The sequence below is a fragment of the Globicephala melas genome, chromosome 13 (assembly GCF_963455315.2).
Source record: "Globicephala melas chromosome 13, mGloMel1.2, whole genome shotgun sequence".
NCBI lineage: Eukaryota > Metazoa > Chordata > Mammalia > Artiodactyla > Delphinidae > Globicephala > Globicephala melas.
In genome coordinates this window covers 12,581,933-12,608,490 of record NC_083326.1, presented here as the reverse complement: position 1 = coordinate 12,608,490, position 26,558 = coordinate 12,581,933, and the positions used below count along the sequence as shown (strand labels likewise).

General features: G+C 35.2%; 1 protein-coding gene across 6 annotated transcripts in view; it reads right to left on the bottom strand.

Annotated features, from left to right (window-relative positions):
- WDR7 (WD repeat domain 7) overlaps window positions 1–26,558 on the bottom strand; it is a 374,489-nt gene that overhangs the window by 223,336 nt on the left and 124,595 nt on the right. For all 6 annotated transcript variants that reach the window (XM_060310354.1, XM_060310358.1, XM_060310355.1 and 3 more), the window contains 2 exons: window positions 24,857–24,975; window positions 23,037–23,160 (listed from right to left, as the gene is read on the bottom strand). In XM_060310354.1, coding sequence (XP_060166337.1) covers window positions 23,037–23,160; window positions 24,857–24,975 — 243 coding nt within the window. The remainder of the gene's footprint in view (window positions 1–23,036; window positions 23,161–24,856; window positions 24,976–26,558) is intronic.

The following is a 26,558-nucleotide window of genomic DNA, read 5'->3' as shown; positions in this document are numbered from 1 at the left end:
TACTTCAAAATTCTATATATTTCCATTTTTAAGGATCAGCTAAAATAACTTAACTTGAAGTCTAACTGGGCATTGTCATGATAACAAAATACCTAAGATTCCAACCTTTGTTGGAAGATATAAAGGTAAGAGATACTGAGAATGGAAAGGCCAAATTACTACAATCAAATACAAATGGCACAGATCATTTAAAGCTAATTTTAATAAGTTTGTTTTAAGGAAATGATAGAAGATTTCCTTTTGAACCATAAAGTTATGGTAAAAGATGAACAAAACCCATTATTTAACCCTTCTAAGCATGGTAATCATTACCTGCCAAAAAAAAAAGAAACATTTTTTTAAATTCCCAACCATAACCTCCATATTTCTGATCTCCACAGTATTTAGTTACATGCTACATTACTATCTTATAATAGGCAGACATAACAGACAGCAGACATTCTGCATAAGGCAAAACTATAGGATACAAATCAAATCAGTGATTGCCAGAGGCTAGGGGTGTGATAGGAAGGCTGACTACAAAATGGTCTAAGCAACTATTTTAGAATAACGAAAATAATCTATATTTTAATCCTGGGAGTAGAAATATGACTATCTACATTTGTTAAAAATTCACAGAACTGTACACTAAAAAGAGTGAATTTTACTACATATAAATTATACTCAATAAACCTAACTTAAAAAAAAAAGATACAATAGAAGGTACTACATCACTGTCACTAAAAAGAATTGAGGTTATGCCACAATACAATGCTATTTGCAATGAAACACAATGACCAGAAAAAAAATGTATCACTTTCTTCCTGGTATTAAAAAACTAAACTTTTTTGAAACATAAAAGTCACCTCATCACTCTCCACTATCAGTAAGATGATGAAATATTCCTGAGAAATATTAGGACACTGACATGGAGGCTTCAGTTTCTTGCATATTGATAATCAAGATTATAAGCACTGTCAATTAAATATATGGTAGTTCTTTGCTATTTTCTTACGTACTTGATGTAAGTGATCTTATCTGTCAAACTATGCCATAAAATCTAAGACATTCATTTTCTGAATATCCACAAAATACTTGGCAGTAAAGAACATCTCATAAAGATTCAATAAATACATCGTCAATAGAACTCAATACCTTCAATCCCATGACACAAATTATGCTATTTAAATATACTTTAAAATAATAATAAGTGTGCTTTGGTGAAAGACATACAATAAAAAAGGTGCAACAAAGAGATACAATAAAAAAAGATACAAAGAAGTCATGGGAAAATGTGAGGTACTTAAAAAACCAAATCCAGATTCACAAAATAAAAAAAATGAACACACATTATGCAGACAATGGGTATAAATGGGTTCTACGCTGTGAATCAGAAGGAGAACAAGGAAAAAATGGAACGGAGGAGAAAACTGTTATCAGTAAGTTTGGACACAGCAGAGAAAGGAAGGAGGCTTGGCTGTGGCAGCAGCAGAAGTAAGAAACAGAGGACAGGGAAGAGTATGATGAGATCTTCACGCCATCTAGATTTCTAAATACTTAGACCACTATTCATTGTGAGAGATGTATATAGACAACTGTCCCATTTGTATGCAATATTTTTAATCACCTTAGAAAAACATTTTTTAATGTAAATATGGAAATATAGTTTTCAAAATCAATGAGATAAAACTGCACTTGCCTCTTCCCATCTGTAAAATCAGGTCCATTATTATAAGATTTATCTTTCAAAAGCTTGTAAATCATTGGGTTTCCGTTGTTATGGAAAAATCCCAAGGAAATTCTTGGTCAACCCAATACGTTTATAAACATTTTTTTCCTATTGGCTAATAATATCTGAGTAATGATTAATAATGTGAACTCAGAAGACTTCAGTGTCATGTGATTAACTTAACAATCAAAGACTAAATACTAAATTTTAATAGAATAACATTTAAAACACAGCACTTTAACCAGTACTGCAATATAAAACCATTTAAATTCATTATTATTTTATTGGCGATTAGAGGGAAGTGTTAAACAATATTCCTAGGACTCAGAAAGAAAAATGTATACCAGAATATTTACAAATATTAACAAACATTATATTTCTGATTCCCATTAAAATATAGATTTCCACTGAGACTGAAAAATGGATCTAAAAGAATAGCAGGTATTTTTATTTCATCAGTTTTTCCCAACTGTGGTTTTCCAGTGGTCCAATTAAAGTACATGAGGCAAGAATCTGATATACACATTTACTCTGAATAAAGTAAAATTTCACAATAAGGAAGGGAGGGGGTGCATATCTAGAATTTATTTTCAGGCAGCAGGCTTGAATTTATTGGAAGCAGATCTCCTCATTGACTGACCACACCGCTCCGCATTCCCCGCAATCCTTATGACAGACAGACGGTCTGCCTCGCATTAATTCACTTCACACCACGTCTATCGATCCGCAGCCAGTTCCCTAGTCTCTCTGCACACATTGCCTGTCTGGCTGCCTACATCCACATCAGCACATACACACAAAGGCCAGAGAAAGATAACCTTTTGCTTTCCATTAAAGACACAGTGTCCACTTTTCCTTCCCCAATAACATCAAAAATATAAAATATAACGTTATAGATGTCTCAGAGAAAAGCCTTCCTATAAGAAATGGTGAAGGTATTTATCCCTAAATCTAAATAGAGATCATTTCAATTTATCAAAAACAAGTTAGTTTAATAAAGGCCACAGAGCAATTAGAGAAATGAAAAATATAGTTAAAAATAAAGAAAATGTCTTCAAGCCTGAATACAAATATAATAGTCGTTTGGTAACATAAGTTTTGATAGTTATTTTTAATGGGGTGAAATACATTTTCCTAGTTAGCACTTCCTTTTTTTTTTTTTTTAAGAAAACTGCTCTCACATGAAATGCAATTATAAACAATTCTGAAAGCAACAGAGGAAACACACTTACTGAAAAATACACAAGGAACAGAAAACATAATTAGGAAGTACACTATAGCAATAGAATATTAATGTAAGGGGATAAAGCTTTATTATTCCTCTTTCCCAACAAGAACCTGAAACACATCCAAGGTGAAAATCACACCTAATGCTTTTAATTCATTGCATGTACTTTTTCAAAGATTTCTGTTTGATTTGCAGGCTATGAGCTGACTCAACAGCAATTTTGGTTTCAGAAGACACAATAAAACGAAGATTTATTGTTCAACCTACAACATGTTGAGAAACAAAGGCAAATCTGTCTTGACACACAACTGTACTAAAGCATAAACTTAAAATAATGACCTCTGGCTGACTGAGAAACCCAAAGTATATATCTCAAAACTGGGTAAAGTATATCCTCCTGGATAAGAAAGTACCTTTGAAACCATTTATGGCTTCTGTTGTTGTTGCTAGGATTACCCAGACAGAGGTTATACCACCATGCGGTAACAAAAAAGTGCACTAAATAAATCAGCATGTTGTTCTTTATCATCACATTAACTTGCTTTAGAAATCAAAGAAAGGTAAACTGATAAAAGCTGCTAAAGCCAAGGACAGCTTTGAAATAGGGAGTGAAGATTTGGGCCTGAAAGATGGGAGGGATCTGAATAAGAAAGAGGCTGGCACTGCCAATCTGAGTAAAGCAAAGCCACAAATATGAAGAAAATGGGTAACCGTGCCAAGTTCCCTCATTCTCTTCAACACCCAGGCTACTACATACCAAGCCCGTGCCAGGAATTAGCCATAACAGGTGACGCAAAGTGAAGGAGACACCCTTACCTCCCAAGAAGCTCACATGTGAGGTGAGGCCATGGGGACTCATTAACAAAATATAAGCACGAGTAATAATTTGATTTGTGTTTTAGAAAGATCTCTCCTGAAACAACATGAAGAATGATGTGGAAGGACTCAAAAACAGACATAGCAACAAGGCCAGTGCAAAACTTTCTACTTTCTAAAGTAGCAGACCTTACTTCTTGGAGCTCTTACAAGTTCCCTAGAAGTGCCAGGAGGAACACGGAGCCTCCAAAGTCCCCAGCTTTACCTTTTTATCTGTGGGAGTGTGTGCGCAAGCACAGCGTATGCAAGTTTTCATTTGAAGAAAGGATACCACTTTGTTTCAAATGTTTGAAAACCAATGATCTAGATTTTTTAAAAAATAAAAATGGTATAAATGGGGAGAAAATCAAGAGTTTTTTTTGAGGGGGGGCATTGAACGTAGGGAAGGACAAGGAGGGAAGAGTCTTCGACTTTTTTTTGGAATGATGGTTGTGCTAGGTAAAGGGGATAAAAATGAAAAGGGGAAAACTCAAGGACTTTAGAGAAATGTAGAGCTTTGTGGAAAATATAGATTTTTTAAGTGAAAACACAGTGAGCATCTGAAGAAAAATCAATTAAGTCTGCTTGGGATGGGGTGAGGAAGAGAGCACATGTCAAAAAGAACCTCATGGAAAGGAAATATTTGAGTTGCACCTTAAAGTATATATGAGAATTTACCATGGAATGACAAAAAGTGAAAAAAAATTCAAGGAAGACAGGACAATATGCTAAAGGATCCTGATGTAGCTACAGAAGTGGGTAGCAAAAGCATACGAGGTGTGTGGAGAGGCAAAAATGAGGCTAAAAGGTCAGTTAAGGTGAGAGCCCTAAAGGCAATGAGAAACAGGGTGCTAACAGAAAATATGAAGCAGGAAGGGAATATGTTTTATTCTTTAAGGCTCCAGCATGGTACATGGAGAGAACAGGTCAACAGGTGGTAAATATAACCACAAGACTGCCAGGGTTGGTGGCCGTGCAATGACAGTAAACAAGAACTTTAAGACTTGAGATTTTAGGACAAGTAAGGGTAACCCTATAACACCTCTTTCTCATCGTCAGCGCAGTCCAGAAATTTAGTTTGTATAGAGCCAGAAGAAGCTGTTTGAAGTCAATTATGAAGGCAGAGAGTTTGATCTATACTTGCAGACAGTCCCAAAAAGGCAACCAGTGAAAAGTAATAACTTCTGGCAACTCAGCCAAGCTGCCTTGTATCCTCGTATGCAACTCAATGAAAACAAGACATGAGACAGTGGTACATTAGCTATTAAATTCAATAATGGATACAAGTGGTATAGCTTAGTGTAGTACCTGGGATATAATAAGTGCTCAATGAACAGCTTTATTAATATCATTAATACTATTACCATTGCTTTTATTATTACTAATTTTGGCTTATTTTATTAAATTATGTTTTTCTCTAGAAGTACTTACTACCTTCAACATTCGACCTTTTTTTCTATTTCATGAACTCATTTAGTTGTCTTTTTTTAAACTTTTATTAAGCGCTGCTTCACTCCTTTTAGAACTACATTGGCAGACACCTTAGGACATCTGTTTATATATAAGCCACTTGCAGTCAAAAACAGAATATTTACATTTCAAAGAACAAATTTATCTTATGATTACTTCTGTTATTGTCAATCCTACACACATAAGTAGGAAAGCTTTTGACCTCTTAATCTCTTAACACACAATGAATAATTGATTTGAAAATAAAGACACAGGACTCGTTTTAATACTATCCTAGTAGATGACACATTTAATTGGTAGCAATATTCTGAAGTAAGATCACACAAAAGGCATTTGTGATATGCCAATAATTTCTCACAGTATTAACTTAGATAAATATTGTGATATGCTCTGACTTCATTATTGAGAATATTAAGTTCTTCTACAGATAACAAGAAAAACATTTGGATGGATGAAACCCATTAAGAAGTGATAAGTATAGATAGTAAATAAACAAGGGCTTGTGAGACTAGAGGCAAAACTCCTTAAGCTGTTTTAAGTATGGATAGTAAGTTAAGATATGGTAGAAGATATGCTATATGTTAAAAAGGATGAAACAAGCAAGAATGCTACTTATAAACAAACAAATGGAAAAACCAAGTCATCATATAAATGGAAAGCTGTAACACTTCTGGAAGTAAACATCTGCATGACTTTGGGCTTGCCAATGAGTTTTTAGATGACTAAAAGCGTGAGTCATGAAAGATATAACTGATAAATTGGACTTTATCAAAATTTAAAACTTTTGTTCTATAAATGATGTTGTTAAGAAAATAAAGACAAGCCAAAGACTGAAGAAAAATATTTGAAAAGATTACATATCTATTAAAGGACCTGTATATATGAAGAACTCTAAAGACCCAACGATAAGAAAACAAGCAACCTAAAAGAAAAAGAAACTTGGACAAAAGACCTAAACAGACATTTCACCAAGGGAGATATATGGATTGCAAATAATCATGTGAAAACAAGCTCAACATCACTAGTCATTATGGAAATTCAAATTAAAATCACAATGAGACATCACTACGCATGTCTTAGAATGACCAAAATTTTCAAAAAACATTTTTAATTAAAAAAAAAAAGGCCTGACTATATCATGCTGGTAAGGATGCAGACCAACAGGAAATACCATTCACGGCTGGCAGGAACGTAAAAGTTTGCAGCTACTTTGGAAAACAGTTTGGCAGGTTTTTTTTTATAATTACACTCACATTTACCAAATGACCGAGCAATTCCACAATGAAGATTCCGTGTGCTGCAACTAAGACCCAACGCAGCCAAAAATAAAAAATAAATTTTTAAAAAGTAAAAAAATTTTTTAAATAAATGTAAATAAATAAATAAATAAAAGGTCTATTCCTCAGTTAAGTGCCTGCTAAGAGCTTGGTACTGGGTCATTTGGGAACAAAAAATAAGGTCCTGGACCTTAGCCCGAAGGACATCAAAATGCAGTGCTTACTACATATATTTATTTTTATGAAGACTGTGTTACTTCGTTATCATAATGACACACAAATCATGTCTCAAACTGTAATTATATATTCATTCATGGAATATAAAGAAAGAAGTAAAATGCTAGACCTCAAAGAAAACTAAGTAAGCAGGCGCATGAAATATGTTTACTTCAGCCTGGAAACATGATAAAATGGCATCAAACTGCTGAAGATATAAACATCCACGCACTGGAATGAGTAGAACGCCTCTAGAGATGCACATCATTATTCTGCTACATTACACTGATTAAATCTCACAATTTATTTTAAAGACTATTCATATCTAGCCAATGATTTAGAGGAGGATGGAAAGTTGAATTAACTAAGAGCACCAATCATTGCCTCTGGCAGAGCTTTTAAAGAATTAACTTGCAAACAAAGTTATAAAAAGAATGAAAAATGAGTCAGATGAGTACCAAGATAGCAAAGCAACTACAGTGTACGGAGAATATAAACTTTCGTTATTTAATTAATTCCACCAAAAACAAAATTTTAAATATGTTTTAAAATTAAGTAGCCACTCTGAGATTACAAATCACATTTTTTTCCCCTAGTCTGGCAGCAGGCGGTGGGTGCTGGGGGGTGGGAAAGAACCAGGAAAGGAATTACAGAATCACTAAAAAAAACTGTCATTAAAGAAACTTGAGAAGATTAACAAAGTAAATCAACCACTCTTGCAGAGAATGCCGACAATACAAAACTGTGCTTTCAAAAGGCTGAATGAATGATTCCGATCCACCTGGTGTCACGAGAATCCAGGAAATCTAATTCTGCAGCCGCTCCGCCCTCACCACTAATTTCGCCTGGAGGGTTCCACAGCACATCGTTAAAATATGTTTAATTCTTTCAGCATAAACAGGTATATATCCACAGGTTACCAGGCAGGTTCACACATTCTTTTCAAATGCTCCTTACTTACAATAATAACTGGGATGAAAATAAAATAGAGGCCAATATATAAAAATATAAAATGTTTGGTATGTACCAAACACTTTTCTAAGAAGTGCTTTATATATTAATGCTTCATTAAATGTTATATGAAACATATGTACAACTATATTATAAATACCTGCATGTTTTCAGCTCTTTTATGACTTCCACAGCACCTAAAATAGTGCCAGCAATACTGTAGTAAGTTTTTGAGTATTTGTAATGAGTGATTAAAAAAATCACAGTTCTGATGAATAAAGAAGTAGAACCAAAATATTTGACAAAAACAACACAAATATGTGACCTCAATTAAATTTAATTAAGATATTGTCATTCTGTTCCCTTTATCCTTCTTATTTACTTACGCTGCATAAAAAGAAATTCTCAATTTATATAAAATTAAAATGACTTCACAGAGTTCAAACTGCTCCAACCTTTTAAATAGTTTTAATACTGCCTTCTGAATACATTCTTTGACATTAGCCCCTGTCATTTCCACATACTGTGATTATCTTCCAGCTGTTGACACGTCATTGCCCTTGGCTACACTGGCCATTCCCATAGTTGTAAACTCTCTCTATAATAGCTCTTACCACCCTGTTTTATTGCTCATTTGGTTACCTGCCTTCCCAAAAGAGACACTAAGCTCCATGAAGACAGGGACCATGACCACCTCGTGTGTCATTATATTCCCCAGGGCCCACAGCTATGTTTAGCACTGAATAAATAGCTACTGAATGAGGAAGGGAACGAAAGAGGGAGAAAAGATAAAAAATATGCTGTGATATATAGATTGAGGAGGACATTTACTTCCAGTTGTTTTTTAATCTTTTATCATTTAAATATGCAGAGCGTTCATAAAGGAAGTTTTAGCATATGCCCTATGTATGATATCTATTTTATATACTCTTATTAAGAATCTAAAAGTCTATCATAGACATTATATAATGTATATATTAAGAAAACTGTTTTTCCTGGGAATTCCTTGGAGGTTCAATGGTTAGGACTCTGTTCTGAGCTTTCACTGCCAAAGGCCTGGGTTCAATCCCTGGTCGGGAAACTAAGATGCCGCAAGTCGCGGAGCAGAAAAAAAAAGAAAGAAAGAAAGAAAACCGTTTTCCTTAAAAGAAACAGAAAATTCTAAATGCAAAAGAAAATATACTAGGTAATTTAATTTTATATAAACACCATTGAAAAATATTATCTACTCAACTGCTGTATCAACCCCAATCACGTAAGCATATGCATATAATCTTATAAATGTAACTGGAGAGAAGGAAACAAATTTACCGTTTTTAATTACTATAGCCCAGGGTTTCTTAACTTCATCACTACTGATACTTTGCATTGGATAAGCCACTCCATGCCAGTATCACACCCTCCCGCATGTTGGGACAAACAAAAATGCCTCCAAGTGTTGCCAAATGTAGGGGTGGGAGTGTGCAAAATTGTTCTGGGTTAGGAAGCACTGCTCAAGTCTAATGAGTCTCAGAGTTCCTAGTCAAAACCTCCAACTCAGGTGAACTGAGATATATTTCATCCAGAGAGATCCTATCAACATCAACTCGCCCTGCCCCCGCCGTATAATCACTATTACTGATAGAAATGTGCTGTTCCACACCAGGGCTGATTGAGATGCTTTCTCCATATAGTGATTATTATCTAGTTATTATGATTAAATTTTCTATTATAAAAATAAAATAAAATCATGATATCTTTTAAAATAAAATGCTTTTAACCAAAGAAATATTTTAGTCTTTAATCCATGAATAAACCATCAATCATCACATAAAAGATTATAGGAACACTTCCAAAATTAGTGCATATTTAGCTAGGAGATACGTATGTATGTAATAAAATGGGTGGCAATGACAAAGAGTGATAGAAAAAAATAGAAAAAAGAAAATTTATAGATGAAGATGATAGGTTTAAAGTAGCTATAAACATCCGAGTGGAGATGGAGACCACCGAATTAAATGGGATATCATTTTTTTTTAATATCCAGCATCTAGAACAATGTCATACTCTTGAGTATGTGTACAATACAATTTGGTCAAATGACTTAACGTTGCTTTACATTTTTGCTGGCTATATTTTGAGACAGACTGATAAAAGTTTATTCTGATGAAACCAAGAGATGGGGTTATTTCTTTGAGAATGGGAAAAATCTATTACTCTAATGAAGAGATACAGTACCTGCAGAATGATCACCAACCTGGTAAAGAAATTTGAAATTGGAATGTTTTAATGAATTTAGTTTTCAGTCAGAATTAATTGCTTCTTCCCCTTTTCCTATGTATCCTATTTATACCTGTTGTATGTCAATTATATTTTTAAAACCGTGTGGAACTAATTAATTACCAATCAGAGACTAACCCCCTAAATTTTCCATTTATCTCCAATAAACTACTAGAGGGTGACTTTTTCTCCTGCATATAAGATTCCACTATTAAGGTTCAAACAAAGGGAAGGGGCTTCAATCCTTGAAGGTACAACTGCGGTTTGATTTCTTTCCTCTTTCTCTAACTAAAAAACAAGAACAAAACCAAAAAGAAACAAACAAACAAAAAAAACTAATTTAAGAACTACAGCAGAAAATGTGAGACGGTCTTGATTTTCTTACCTTCCCTTTTAATGTATACCTTTTAGATCACTCATCAGTACATTTTAATCTAATGAAATTGAAGAAAATGTAGAAGCACCTACCACATTGCATGGATTTAGTAGGCATTTGATTTTTTTCTCCTTTTGTATTATTCAACATAATTACTGAGACAAAGCTATCCTCCTGCAAACTTGATGACAGATGACATATTAGATCATCGTATCTCATTTTTAGTAGTAAAACAATATTAAGTATTTTTGGTGGAAATTTAAATTTTAGAAACATTAGCATACTTCAAGTGAAACCCTACCATATTATCAATGTAGTCATCTTTTTTATATCAGCTGACTTTTTGTTGAGTTTTCTAAAAAGGTTGACTTTAAAATCAATAGTCTTGAACAAACATACATAATCAGTAGATACATACGTATCTGTGATTCAAAGGTACTCCATTTTTAGATGAAAAATAACTAGATTTACTTCCCCAAAGTCATGAGACCACCTGAGTAGTAGGGAGAAGGGAGAGTGAGATGGTGGGGTAATAAAGAAATCTTCGAGTGGAGTTGAAAGAGACAGACACTCTCCCGGTGAAGTCCCTCAGTAATCTGAGGGAGGGGCACCACTCCCAGTGGTACTATGTGTATAGGTGTCCTACAAACCCCACCAACTGGGAGAATATGAGTTAGCCGAATGGTATAGCTTCAACTGCAAACTAAAAACTTCTACCTTCAAAATACAGAAACTCATTATTACTATATAATAAAATCTTTTTGATAATCATAGTCCCTATTTAACATTGTGTTGGAGGTACTGGCTAATACAACTGTATAGGAGAAAGCAGTCAGAGGCAGAGCAGTTGAAAAAGAAGAGGGAAGACTGTCTCTATTTCCAAATGATATAATTATATATATCTGAAAAACCCCCAAAGAATCGATGGAAACACTTATAAAATCAGTAAGAAATTTTTATAATAGTAACTAACGAAATCAACAGTATTCACGTATACAGACAAAAGCCAGTTAAATGTTATAATGGAAGTACAATAAAATTAACTACCTAAGCAACAACTTAATACATGTCCCAAACTACATAAGGAAAATTTTAAATCTCCCGAATGACAAAAAAGTAGACTTGAATAAAGGACATTCTATATTCTTGGATAGAAATCCAACATTATAAAAAAATCAGTTCTCCCTAAGTTTGTTTATAAATTAGATGGAATCCCAATGAAAATGCCATCAGGTTTTTCCCCTCCTAGAGCTAAATAGGTTGATTACAAAGTTCATTTGGAAAAACAAACAAGCAAGAACAGCCAGGAGAAGCCTCAAAAAGAAGGGCTTGAGCCAAAATTACTAAATATTAAAATATAAATTATCTACAGGCCAATGGAACAAACTAGAAAACAGACAAAACTACATATAGAAACTTGGTAGTTTCTTACCAAGTGCTTTGGAGACAAACAGGCATATGGAAAAAGATAATATCCATTTTTTACACACTTAAGCAGGACCAATTCCAAATGACACGTAAGGAAAAAACTGGAAACGATATGGGGAATTCCAATACCAAGGAAAACTCCATAATTTTGACACAAAATCCTGAAACAATACGAGAAAGGGTCAATAAATTGGGTGATGAGAAAAAAAAAACATCATAAGCAAAGTAAGAAGAAAAATAACAAACCAGGAAATACTTGAACCATGTATCAAAAGCGTTTAATCAAACAACCCCATATAAAAATGAGCCAGAGACATGAACTGTTACTTTAAAAGAAATACAAGACACATATATGAAAAGATGATAAACTCATTCTTAACAATAAAAATACAAAATAAGACAACACTGACATTTCACTTCTCATCTATCAGAGTCACAACATTCCAAAAGCATGACAGTATACTCTTTTGGAAATGATGTAGAGAAACAGGCCTTCAAATACATCATCATTGAGAATGCAAAATGGTACAGCCTCTATGGCAAAGAACTTGGCAATATCTAACAAAAGATTAGACACACATTTATCCTTGGACTCAGCAATCTCACCTCTTGGAACGTAGCCAAGATACACTATCAAAAAATGAAAAGACATACGCACAAGTCTATTTACTGCAGCCCTGTCCATAATATTAAAAATCTGGAAACAACCCAAATGCCCATCAACAGGAAAATTGTTGAATAAAACATGGTCCACCCACAAAATGGAACACCACACAACCAATTAAAAAAATGAGGAGCACACAAAACGGGGAGCATTTCAGACAATACGTTTAAAGCCCACACTCTGCTAGCACCCTACTAGGTACAAGCTACTCTGAAGCTCTATTAAGAACACAGTCATCTGCTGGAGAAGTAGAACATATTTCACAGGTAGCCATACAGAATGGTAAGGGTTATATAGAAACTAAAAGTCATTCTGCATGATAACAAAACTTAGGAATTCTGTTTATCAAGGTAAAGTTTGTAACTCTGCCCTGTACCATTGTGTGTGTTGGTGGTGGTGGCGGGGAGCATGGAGGAGGGGAGCCACTGGCTAGAGCAAGAGGCTTTTGGGGAACAGACAGTTAACTAGTTTTCGACAACAAATGTCAGAATACAAATGAAGAGCATGAGGGTTTCAATGCACAAGAAATGATTTTTCAAACACACACACACAGATTTAAACTGCCTAAAGAAATTATTTAATTTTTAAAAATGTTTTATAGTTTGGAACTCTGATTAAGATTTCACATAGACGTTTACTATCAAAAAGGTTTAAAAAAACACAGATTTGTTCATTCTTCTCCTTTCACATAAATAGAAACTGTGAAATACATAAGGAAACGTAGAGGCTTAGGGATCTCTCTGGGGTCACGGCTAATGCGTGGTGAAGCAGAAAGAGCTGCCAGACCTTCCAACACCCCTCTTTCCATTGGACTTCCCAACTAATAATCAGCTTCAGTAAATTTGTTGCTTATTCATCATTAGAAAAATCCTTCGAAAAAACAGTATTTTACTACCTAATTAATGTCAACTACAAAGTGAATGATTATAGATGCTTGGTTGAGGAGGAAGTAATGTTTAGGAGAATCACCTTTTGAAACTCATCTCTCCTGCCTCTCACTCTACACCTGTTGAGAATCACTATGCTTGAATATCTTCTCCATAGAAGTGGACACAGAAGTGATGAAATGGAATGGGAAAGGCCTCTGGTCCCAAGTGCCCATCCAACTTCTATATGGGAGAGCTTGGGATGGTCTCAGGATCCTGATCATACCATAAAATAGATTATACCCCAAATTATGTGGTCACTTTCAACCTTATGTAAGTATTTTATGAAAAGCACCATGACACTTCAGATTAAGACTATAAATGCCCAATCCTCTACCCATCATCCAGGTTCAGAGATTCACTCCTAGTTTAGTTGCTCTGACTCTGATATTATTTATTTTGAAGACTCACCTTTGCTTTAGGAGAAAGAAAACAAGCAAGCAAAAATCAAAACAAAATGAAACAAAACAAAACCTGAGTAAGACCTGCTAGCCACCCCTTAGCAGAAAGTAAAGAAAAAGCCTTCTTTACTTCATGCCTGAGACAGAAAAAATCTCAGAAATAAGCTAAATTTATGTCTTTGTATCCACAAGGTATGCCAGAACTTATTTAATAATGTTTAATTACCAGAGGGATGTAGGTTAATTATATTTCTTAAAAATCAGTGGGAATATTCAAATATTAAGACCCATCCTTCCTCTTCTATTTCCATTCCCCAAAGCTAAGTATTCTTTAGTCCAGGTACACATTTCAAATGTAAGTCTGTCTCACCATCTTTTCCTGGTAAAATATAAAGTCCTTTCATAAGGATTACATAAAAGAACTGTGATTAGAACACCGACATTAACTGTAGAGACAATTTTTAAAAACAAAAAGCAATCAAATAGGTGGTTGTGGTTGTTTTCATCTCTAAATCAAGCACGGAGAATCTTTTCAAGTGATGGGTAAGTTTTATAGGACAAACACAGAAAATATGTACAGAAAAATTACAAAAACACTAAGTACTGTTACAGACGACTGGATTGGCATTTAACAGGCTGAAAGAAAGCAGATCAATCTCAATCTTGCTGGGGTCAATCCGGGTGCTCAAACCAATAAAACAATTTTTTTTCTTTATGTTTGTGGACTAGAGGTGCTAAAATACTAACCAAGCCTGCAAATGTCATGCACATGCACAATATTAAAACACATTTAAAATACTTGTTTGTATCAAAACTTGCTTAATAAAAATAGATAGTAGACATAATAAATCTTTGGGACAATATTACTAAGGAGAAATAAAATATAAAATATCATTCTTGGGCTTCCCTGGTGGCGCAGTGGTTGAGAGTCCGCCTGCCGATGCAGGGGACACTGGTTCGTGCCCCGGTCCGGGAAGATCCCACATGCCGCGGAGCGGCTGGGCCCGTGAGCCATGGCTGCTGAGCCTGCGCGTCCGGAGCCTGTGCTCCGCAACGGGAGAGGCCCGCATATCGCAAAAAAAAAAAAAAAAAATCATTCTTCCCCCAGAAAGCAGGGAACAGGAAGGAGAATGAATTAGGCAAAAATATTTTAGCATAATTTGATAATTTTAATCCCAGAATTTATAAACAACACTAGAACAAAATCTACCATTTGCTATTACAATATAAATAGCACAGGCAAAATAGGTTCACGTAATTTTTTCTTATAATAACTTTCAATTACTGTTTTCCTTCCGAACGGTAAGATCTATTCGGTCACATGCAGATCACAGCAAGGCTTTGAACTAAAATATTAAAACAATGCAATTATACATAATATCCAGTCAATATAAGGCGATAATAAAACTAGAAATGTGGTGCAAAACTATAAACGCTTCACATCCCATCCAAGTTGGATTTGTTCGTGCATATTCAGTATCTGAAGATTTAATACATCACAAGACCATCAATTCAGCTTTTTGCTCTGTGAAAGCAAGTTCAACAGGACTCTAAGTATCTGTACTGAAATAATCTGTACGAGAATAAAGAAAATTTATACTCAAAAGCTTACTAGACACTTGTTCTGTTACAAAGACATGGGCCAGTATTCGTGCGCAGTGTTTTGTAAAGTACTTTATTTCCATTAGCATTATACATTTTTGTTCTTCAGCAAATCAGCAAGAGACTAACGGCACAAATCAATATCATACTCTTCATAGCAACTAATATTAAGTCATTGATTACAGCAAAGGCCACTAGAACCTCTGCTAAAGGTATACCAGGCATTTCAATTTGAACACCATTTTTGTAAAACAGTGTGTCACCAGTTGAATGAGTTTTTCTTTTATAAGTTGTCTGCATAGGCTTAAGTACCTTCAACTTCTTAAAGCAGGTAGTAAGTGTACAAACACCTCAAAGAAAGCCAGCCATGCCTCCTAGGGGCCTTGCCATGGACTACAGCTCTAGCAGAGTTAATTTCTGCGTTGAAGGGAGGGAGAGTGGGAGGCCTGTCAAAGAGGAGAAGGCGGGGGACATGAGAAAATAACCGAAATTATTTCAAATCCTTTCCACTCCAGAAGCTTTTCCACGGGAGCCATTTGATAACCAGGGTTCCGTGAATGGAATGGGGAGGAATGGGGAGCAGGCAAGGAGCCTCACACTCGATGGAATCTCAACTCCTCACCGTTCACCAAGGAACGAGTTATTGAATTTCCTCCCGCTCCACTCCTTGCTTTGTTCCACAAGGTGGAAAACTGTCACCAGGCTCCTACTGATAACCTGAAACCAGACTGCTGGCTATATCATTATAGCCTCTTATACAGAGGACTTCACGCTTAATCCTGCGGAGTTCCTAACCCACAGCCTCACTGGGTGACAGAGTTTTCTGTTTATTACTTAGCAGTAAGGTCTAAATAACCAATCAATCCAACAATGCTTTCATTTTTCATTTACCACTTTACTACTCTAAGTTCCAAAACTTGTTCAAAGGATAATAGGAAAATTACAAAACAATTAAATATCGCCTCAAAGAACTCCAGTCACATGAAACAAAAGGATTTTCCTTTAGATAGCTGTGACCGATTAAGAAGAAATTTCGCTTATTCTCTTAGGTTAGTAGCCAAATATAGATAAGTAGAACAGTTTAAGCTGTTAAACACATGATCAGTCTAAAGTACTTAAAAGTAAGCTCAACAGCTCTGGCACTCCGGAAGAAGAAAGAGGAACAAATCCCTTAGGTCTCAGTGAAACGACTGCAAACAGATATATTACAACTACAGTGCGCTGTGCATAATACAGTTTGTCTTAAGACAAACCCTTTCTGCCTCACGATACAGGAACTCCCACAGAACATGAAATACTTTCCACGTACATCACTTAGGCATAATTTAATACTTTCCCTTTCTAATCACAATGCACAATCATTTCCAACTGGTTTTGTGAACGCCATAAGACAACTGTTACAAAGATTTCTAAGGAAATCTCATGCTTTAATTTCAGCTGATTCACAAAACAGGCATTGGTTATAAAAGGGGTCTTTTTAGAAATATCAGTTCTTCGTGAACAACCAAATGATTTCCACCTTTCTTTCCCCAATTTTATTAGAATATTTTTCTCCAAAAGATACATACATGCAGAATGCCAGAGAAGACCCGAGAAAGCAGTCAAGTAAGCAGAAGGTGGGGTGCCAACAGGGGCTCCCCAAAGTGCTTGCACTAAAGCTTGGGGGTTTCTTTTCATCAGAGAGACCTTACTCTCAGCCAATTTACTCTTATTTTAAATTTAACTGAAATAAGTTTGTTAACTTGGCTTTTCTGCACACCTCACAACACTGGAAACGGTAAATCAGGAATCAGGACAGGAGCTACTCAGGGTGAGACAAAACAGCCCGGCCGCAATAAAAATTGGTACCAATTACTAGACAATTAAAAGAGGAGAAAGAAAAATTATTTTTAAAAATAGAATATGAAATGCAAGAGGCATAGCAATCTGGGTACTTTTACGTTCAGGTAAGTCTAATACTCCCTTTAATAATCAAATGGTGGTAATTTTACAGCCTGGGCCAAAACAACAATGCTGGCTACTGAGAAGATGTTCAATAAGCCAGAGACATTTTGAAATATTTCAACACAAAGGGTTACTTTTTATTTTAGAATCTGCACCTAGTGATTTTTAAACCCTCAGTTATCTAGAAAGTCATTCCTAACAAGACTGTTAGAGAAGTCCAAACAACTGAGGCATACAGAAAAAAGAAGGAAGGACTGCTGCGTAGTTTAAGGCCTTTCGGGAGGAAGGGAGGGGTGGAGAGATTCACTTAAATCAAACCCCCTCACTATCCTTTTCCCTATCCTCTCCCCACCAGCAAACCCTGAAAATACCTGCCTACCAAAGAATGCACTAATATTTAAATTATTTTTCTAGCTACAAAAGAGTTTTCCACTACCTCTGTAATATATAGTTCCATCTTACCTTCTTGTATGTGTTGGTCCATCCACATTTGTGCTCAGAATGACCACTACTTTATAACCATCAGAAAAGTGACTTCAATTCCAGGTTAAAATAGGTACTACAGTGTAGCTTGTTGAAAGTCAAACCCAAAACATTTACTAGGAGTGTCTTTCACTGAACAAAGAAATCCTATTCTGTTTCCAAGGGGGATAAAAAGACTAGCCTAACCCTGGTAACCTTAACACAAAAGGAAGCTAAAAAGGCAGGGACTCGATAAGAACAAAGGATTGTTCTTTCTGATGACATCAATACATATTAAACACGATGTGTTACACATCCTTTTATCAATATCTGAGATGATAAATTTACAAATTAATACTACACCAGCCATAACTGCATAAAATTACAATAGCACCCTCTTTGGAAAAGATTTTGATTTATATAATGGTAGTAACTTTTAGGTGTTTAATGTTTCTGAAATTAAAGGAGATGAGCCACTGTGAGCAAGCAGAACACAACGTACAAGAAATAATTACGCTTGTGACCTTATGCCCTGTAAGGTCACCCTGAAACACAGGCCAAAGGAAATCAGGAAGCATCAGCATTTACCTCCAAGTAGTCACTGCCCGGAATGAAGGGCAAGTGTGGGTGTATTTCATAAACTAGCAGGTGCTTGACCTCATTAAAAAAAAAAAAAAAAGTCAATTATCAAAACACTACATGTAGAATGTCACAAATAAGAAAACTATAAAATTGGGTTCTGCAAAATATCTTCCCTCCAAAATAAATCTGAGACAACTCATAACATTTTACCTTCACCTGCATCATAATACAACAGTTTCACAAAATAACAGTAATCCGTCCTTAGTAAGAACAATCAGTAAAATGTTTTAAAAGTGTTCTGGAACTTAAAAGTGGTTACGAATACATGCTGAAGAGTGATAACTCAGAAAATATTTACAATATTTATTTAAGTCACTATCACAAGAATGTATGCAGCATTTAGAATTCTGATCCTGTAACCAGAATAAGAATCACAGTGCACTCATCCCCAAATTTCCGATCAGAAATTAGGCATCAAACGTTTACATCCTGGGGCTTCCCTGGTGGCGCAGTGGTTGAGAGTCTGCCTGCTAATGCAGGGGACACGGGTTCGAGCCCTGGTCTGGGAGGATCCTACATGCCACGGAGCAACTAGGCCCGTGAGCCACAACTACTGAGCCTGCGCGTCTGGAGCCTGTGCTCCGCAACAAGAGAGGCCGCGATAGTGAGAGGCCCGCGCACCGCGATGAAGAGTGGCCCCCAATTGCCACAACTAGAGAAAGCCCTCACACAGAAACGAAGACCCAACACAGCCAAAATAAATAAATAAATCAAAAAAAAAAAGTTTACATCCTGGGACTTCCCTGGTGGCGCAGTGGTTAAGAATCCGCCTTCCAACGCAGGGGACGTGGGTTCGATCCCTGGTCAGGGAACTAGATCCCACACACATGCCGCAACTAAGAGTTCACATGCCACAACGAAGGTTAAGTGGTTAAGAATCCGCCTTCCAACACAGGGGACGTGGGTTTGATCCCTGGTCAGGGAACTAGGTCCCACACACATGTCGCAACTAAGAGTTCACGTGCCACAACTAAGGCGTCCGCGAGCCGCAATTACAGAGCACACATGCCGCAACTAAGGGAGCCGGTGAGCCACAACTAAGGAGCCCGCCTGCTGCAACTAAGGCCTGGTGCAACCAAAGTAAATAAATTGAAGAGAAAAAAGTGTACATCCTGTCTGCATTTGTAAGGGATAAAATGTTCCCTAACAGGTTCAAGGACAGAGCTTCATTATCGGAAGCAAAATTCTCATATCACTCAATTAGGACTTGGCTTTTATAAAAATTTGTGAACTGGATTTTCAGTTAAGGCAGAGTATTGCTCCTTTTTCCTCCCCAGTGATTGTTGGTTTACTGCCAGAATCCCTGGGCAATATAAATTAGAGTGAATTCTGAGGTGGTGACAATAAGGAGAACAAAACTATAGAAACCAATACAGGAAAGAGAAGTGGACCGCCAACCAGCATTCACTACGTGTATCATGTACTGTGCTGTATGCTTTACAAAAAGCTTCCCCTCCAATGCTCTCAACAGTCCTAAGAAAAGCAACTGGTTTCTGACCCACTGCTTTCCTTAGGCTCTCAGACAAACCTACAAAAGGCTGTTACTGCATCATATACCTAAATAAAATTCCAGAAGATCCCAGTCAGTAACGCCCAGTTGATCTGAATTGTCATCTTAGTCCCAGCTCAATCACCTACTGAGTGTGAAGTCAGAGCAAGTTCCTACCCACTTTAGTTACTACCTCCAGACGCCAGGTCTCTAAGAGGAAGGGCTATCACAGTCCATCAGCCCAGGATGACCTTCCGCTCTTCAGGTAAAAGCAGTTTCTGAGTTTCAGACAAACATCTAACAAAGGGACTCTTAGACCAAGCTCGGTCATAACTTAGGAGCTGTCCATATTGCTTAGGCAATTAATGCATATTTTTTAATGCTCGGATGATTAAATTATAAGAAAATATCTGATGTACGGTGTATTTACCAGACGTATTGCTTAATATTTTACCTACTTCAGTGATTAAAAGGATTTCTGTGCTAGAAAGAGGCGTTCAGTCTCTAAAGAACGCTTTACGCTGCCACTTGCCACAGCAATCACTTCCTCAAACATAAATGGCCGTGGTAGAGCGATTTCGCTACAAGCAGGTTGATGGCAGGCGTGGGCTGTCCACCAGCTGGCTCCAGAACCTTTTGATCCCTTTGGACAGCAAATCTGTCCAACAGCCCTATGTGGTCATTCCTCATTTTTTGTAGGCTTTCTTCTCCTTTCACACATTCAGAATCCCTACTCCTTTAGCTTGACAGCCTTTTATTAAAATAGAAAGCTCTCAGTAAAGCAAACTAAGACTAATTTTACACTCAGTCAATGTAAAAGTTCCAGAATAGACTAACATATTATAGCAGGGGTTGTTAGTATGAGATGTTTTAGTTACATGCAGAATGCCTATTTGTTTATTCTTTCACTAAAAATACAATTTTATAGTAAGTGATAGATTAAAGTTTTAAGTTAGCCAGGCTTCTGTTAATTTATAAAGTCCTCCTAGATACTGTTGCTAAATACCAAAAACTTTAATTTACGTAAATGGAAAGGTTTAAATTTGACATAAGAACAATCCAGTTTGTGCTTGTTTAAACAGTGATGAAAAAACCACTCTCTTCTTTCCAGGAAAAATAAAATAAAATGGCATCCACCACCATTGCTAATGGCGCCTCTCTCCCAAACTGTCAAAAATACAACACTGTACTAACCTCTCATGTTTTCCTTAGACCTTTATATGCAATCTGTAATTTAGGCTTAGAATTGTCTTTTATTCTTCCCCTATCTACATTTTGGTCTGGTCCCATATCCCCCCTTCTGTAACAGCCTCCCATCTACTTATTCTTCTTTAATCAATCTTCCACTCTACACTAGTCCATTCTAAATAAAGGGTCTTGAAAATGTTTCTCCATATTTCCTAATTTCCATAGTGTTCTCCTCTTAAAAGAATCTCTAGCAATTTGCTATTTAGTTTCACCTTCAGTCTACTTTACAGTACTATACTCATAGTTTGTCCTTAAATTTGAGCATCTTATATTCAATAAGGTTTATGATGAGCTGATGAGCTAATTCTATTTTCTCGAATACTATGAAGTTAATAGCCACAAGATACTGAACAAAGAGCACCAGCCAGACTATCCAAATACTCAAAAGGAGAGCTTTTTTCATCCCAATTTTTTTTTTTATATTCTACAAAATTTTAAACCTATACATACTTAAATAAGAACTTTAAGCCGAATACCTTACATAGAGTCCATATGTCTAAAGACCCTGGGATTTTTAACTTAATTTCCTTTTATTAAAATAGAAAAGTTCCCAGTAAGCAAATAAAAACCAATACTCTCTCAGTAAACAGTCTGTTACCTATTACCTAGGTTAAAGAATTTGTAACTAGAGTTGTTAATGTGTGATGCTTTGGTTATATGTGAAATATATATTTGCATTTTTATAGATTATAAATGTGTTTATTTAACAAATATATAGAGCTTACGACTGCTTAGGTACTGTTCCATGTGCTTAACAAAGATTCACTCACTACATACTCAAAATAATCCTATAAAGTCCTACTATATCATCTTCATTTCATCTGTGACAAAACTGAGGCTGAAGAAAGGTTAAGTGTCCAAGGTCACATACTAAATTAAACAACCACTATAGTCACCACTGGCAAACACCTGGTAGACTTATACCAGTTATAACAATTATAACCCTTTTTGAATCTTATTTTCATTTTCTATCTTATACAATCATGTATTGTTTGTCTTGACATGTATAATGAGTATCTCATAAATGAGAATAACTGGTATGGACAAAAGGTCACTTAAAATGAATGCACCTATACCCAGGACAAATTTCCACAGTAAAAAAGTTTTTTTAAAGATTCATTGAGACTTTATCCTTTTAAAAAAGTGAAACTGATTTATCTTATACCCAGTATAACAGGCTAAACTTTTAATTCTGAATTCTGCTTTAGAAGAATAAAGAACCAATTAAATGATGAGTTGGGAATGAAGCATACTTTTCCTAAAAAGAAAAAAATTATCACAGTGCACTGTAACTTTTCTTCAATGCACTTTAGACCTAGCAGCATAATTGCAAAGGTTTTACTTTACAAAAGCTATTCCAGAATTTCAACAATTTTTCCCATGATCTTTCCCAGTCCATTGAAATTATACTCTTTTGAAAGATTCTTCAGTCAAAATCCTTGCTATTTTTCTCTTTTTCAACTGGTCTAAACCTACCAGATGATTCTTAAGGATTCACAATTCCAACTTCCACTTGGAATGATCTGCCTTGTATTTGTACTTACATATCAGATCAATATCTAAAAAGTTGGTACCCACAATCATAATAATGAAATAGGCAGAGGCAGATGCTAGTGTTAACAGGGTAGAATTTTCAATTCAGGGTTAACTTTATAAGGGGTCAGTGAATTTGTGAATATTTAGATATTTATTTTACATAACTTTTTACAAAACCAAACTCCAAACCGTAAGGATTCAGAAAATGAATGAGCAGAATTTGAGGATCCCCTGTTTTCATCTTAAGGTCAATGATTCACTTTTGGTAATAGGCAGTAGCAAGCATAACTGCAAGTTTTGGTACTTTCCTACACATGCATGAAAAGCTTTGTAGAAAAGCATGAGAGCTCTTACGTGACATGACGTGGTCCATGTACTGAGGTAAGTAAGGAGCCCAGGTATCAATGGCCTCCTTCCGTCCCGCCTGCTCAATTCTTCTCAGTTCTGCTAGAAGCAGGGCCTGTGCGGCTTCTCTGACCTAAGACCACAGAACCAAATGCAAAAAACGGAAGCAGACCAGTGAGTGAGGTGTTTAAACACGAGCAAGTTCATAATGAAAGAAAGCTAGAAAATATACAAACCACATTTATTTACATGAGAAACACTACTAACCAAACAATGAAGTAAGTACTAAAGTTGAATAAACTGGATGCAAGCAAATCAAAGATTTTCAGTTAATGATCTCACTTAAAAATACTTTAACACTAATAGAATAATGTTTGAACGTTTAATCAGTTTGGGGTTTAAAACTTCATTTTCCAAGGCTTGCACAAAAATATTCTTGTACTTTAATTTGGCGTTTTAAATTTTTTAAATTTCCATATAAATATTATTGTTAAAAAATCACTGTTAGAATTATTAAATGTTTTCTCTTTCAGCCTGAAGAAATTTAACCTTATCTAGTGGATTTCTATCTATTATAATGCTAAATAGATATTGCTTACACAAACATATATGTATTAATCCACACAATTCACGTATACCTAAGACTGGCTTAAACAATTTGTTTTCAACAAACAAGCAAATATATTCCTATGAAATGGCATTAATTCTATAAAAGGAAACTATTTTTCAAAATTATATTATCTCAATTTTTCTTTCAACATGGCACACATTTTTATGTTGCAGTTTTAGTTTAGTTTTGTTTTATTTTGGCCAAAGTGCCACACCCATTGGTTCAAAGAAGCTAGACAACTGTCAAGGTATGTACCAATCAATTTATTGAGTATTTATAATTGAAGAGATAACTCGGTAGCACCTGATAAGAATTCAAATAAAAATTGTTTTTAACTATAACTAACTTTTGAAGTGAATTCAAACATTATTCAAATGCAAAACCATGAAAATTTCAGTATGCTGCAATTCCACTTGGAGTTGAGGGAAGGGACAGGATGATTTAAATTTGGTAAATTAAAACTTTTGAATGACATAAACTGCTATAGCTATACGGGTCAAATGCTATAATAAGCAAAATCTCCATAAAACATTTCCAAATCCCTGGTGATATTATATTGCAAGCAATATCTAATACCACACAAGTCCATTAACACAAAATAATAGCTACCATTTACTGAGCTCCTACCATGTGTCAGGCTCTGTACTTACTGTGCTACTTGCATTATCTTATTTGATCCTGACAGCAATCCTGTGAGGAATATATTATTATCCCCACTTTACAAATGAGCTTCAAATAGGTTAAGTACATTGCCTAGGGTCACAAAGTTAATAACTGGCAGAACTGATTTTTAAACCCAGGTCTGTTCTAATTCCAAAGACCTTCCCCTTCTATTATAACACAGGACCTTCCACTGGACTATGGTTATTCACTTAGAATTTGATTGATGTGATTATACCTGAATGTGCAATCTGGAGGGGAGGTGGGCTGTATGTATGTGTGTGTGTATGTATGTGTATGATCTGTACAGAAATCAATACTTAAGAAACTGTTCCATAAGTATATAAAACTTTTGGTCAAATACTCACTAGATTAAAAAAAAAGTAAACAAATATGCAAGTTGAAACATTACTGTTTAGAATCATTGGATCCATATTTTCTATCACATAATAAACAGGTGATAAGAAGTTAGATAAAAATAACATTTCTGTTTCAAATTTACACTTGCCCAGTGCCTTTTTAATGTTTTTGCTTTCTATCCACATCACCTCGATATTACCTCCAAGCATCGATCTTGCCATCTCCGAGCCAGCATCTCTAGAAGCGGGGGCCTAAATTTGTCCAATCCCAGCAGGTCTGGCAGCATAACACAGTGCATAGCAGCCAACTGACTCCATCCTGTTAAAATGTAATATATTATAAATGCTTTGGTATTCCCCCTAATTCCAATATTTTTCTGCATGTAAGTATACCAAACCTAAACCCAAAAGGGGAGATCTGCTCAATTATGTTATGATTTCAATTTATTATTAGATATTTTGTACAAAGATATAACAAATGTATTTCATTTCTAAATGTATTTCCTCTCGAATTTCAGCTCTAAGAACTCTAAAAGTTTTAAAAAAAAATAAAAATAAATTTCCACATTAAGTATATACCAATTCCACAAGAAAAACACATTTCTAAACATTCCCTCTAAAATAAGACATATATTCAGGTTTAGAAAAGCACAGAAATAAACACATACCAGAGCTCTAGATTTGAACCTACTGACAGTTAAAAGGGCCCTCACACAGATATCCAAAGATAAGTTCATGTCACTTAAGGCCTGGCCATCTGGTATTACCTTCGTATCAGTCAACAGAGATGTTTTCTATTCTCTGTCAGAGGGCCTTTAATTAACGTACTTATTGATCCCTTTTCTTACAAAATGAATCAGAAGTTTAGTCACAATCATAACTTAAGTAAACTAACACCAAGTTTGAGAGGAAAAAATGAATTCCTACATTCCCCCAAATAAAAACAATCTAAAATTTATAAAATTTTAAGTACCATTAACTCTAATCTATGGGAACAAAAGTTGTTTTTTCCAAAATTCTATTCCACAATATGGAAACTGATTATATAAAGATAACAATGTAAACCACTGCAATACTTAAAAGAACTAGTATCCAGACTTTCTCAAGTAATCATTTCCACCCTATTTTAAAAGTGTTCATATTACAGGGTGAGTTATCTGTGACCACAAAATTTTAGCAAATCAGTGTTCTGAAATAATCTAAGCTGTAGTATTCTAAAACAAAAACAACAAAAACCCTACCCTAAAACTCAAAATGATTATTGGGATTGTTAAAGAGGGTATGAGTGAGAGAGAGCGAGAGAGACAAGCTACCTATGTAAAGATTCACCTTTTCAGTAAGGAAATTCTCAACAACTAAGAATATATAATTACGTTAATTAAGGTGATGAGCACACACATTTTAGATTATAATTTATTTTCAACAGAGGAATATATATACATACATATACATACATACATACATACACAAATATATATAAAAAAATTACTACCTAGTAACGTCTTAAATGTTTTAATGTCTCATAAAAGTATGAAGTATATTAATGAGCTAAATTTTAATATGAAGATAATTCTCACCATGGTCCAAAGTCAACAGCTTGTTTTTGAATCAACGAATTACTACCTTTCACAATAGCTTAACAAATATGACCCTAATTATTTTTGCTAAAATCCAATCTTAACATACAAACCTTAGTACAGGTCTATGACAAGGAAACCAAACAAAAAATGTGTTATACTTTTACGGTACCATGTTTTCTTTCCGAAGGAATGATACTTAGAACATGGGCTCTGTATTTTGTAGATATTATATCATTCTTTCTGTTTGAATAGACTGGTATTATTGCTTTTAGTGAAGAGTTAGAATCATTCTGGGTTACATATGAGATTTTGTAAATTTACT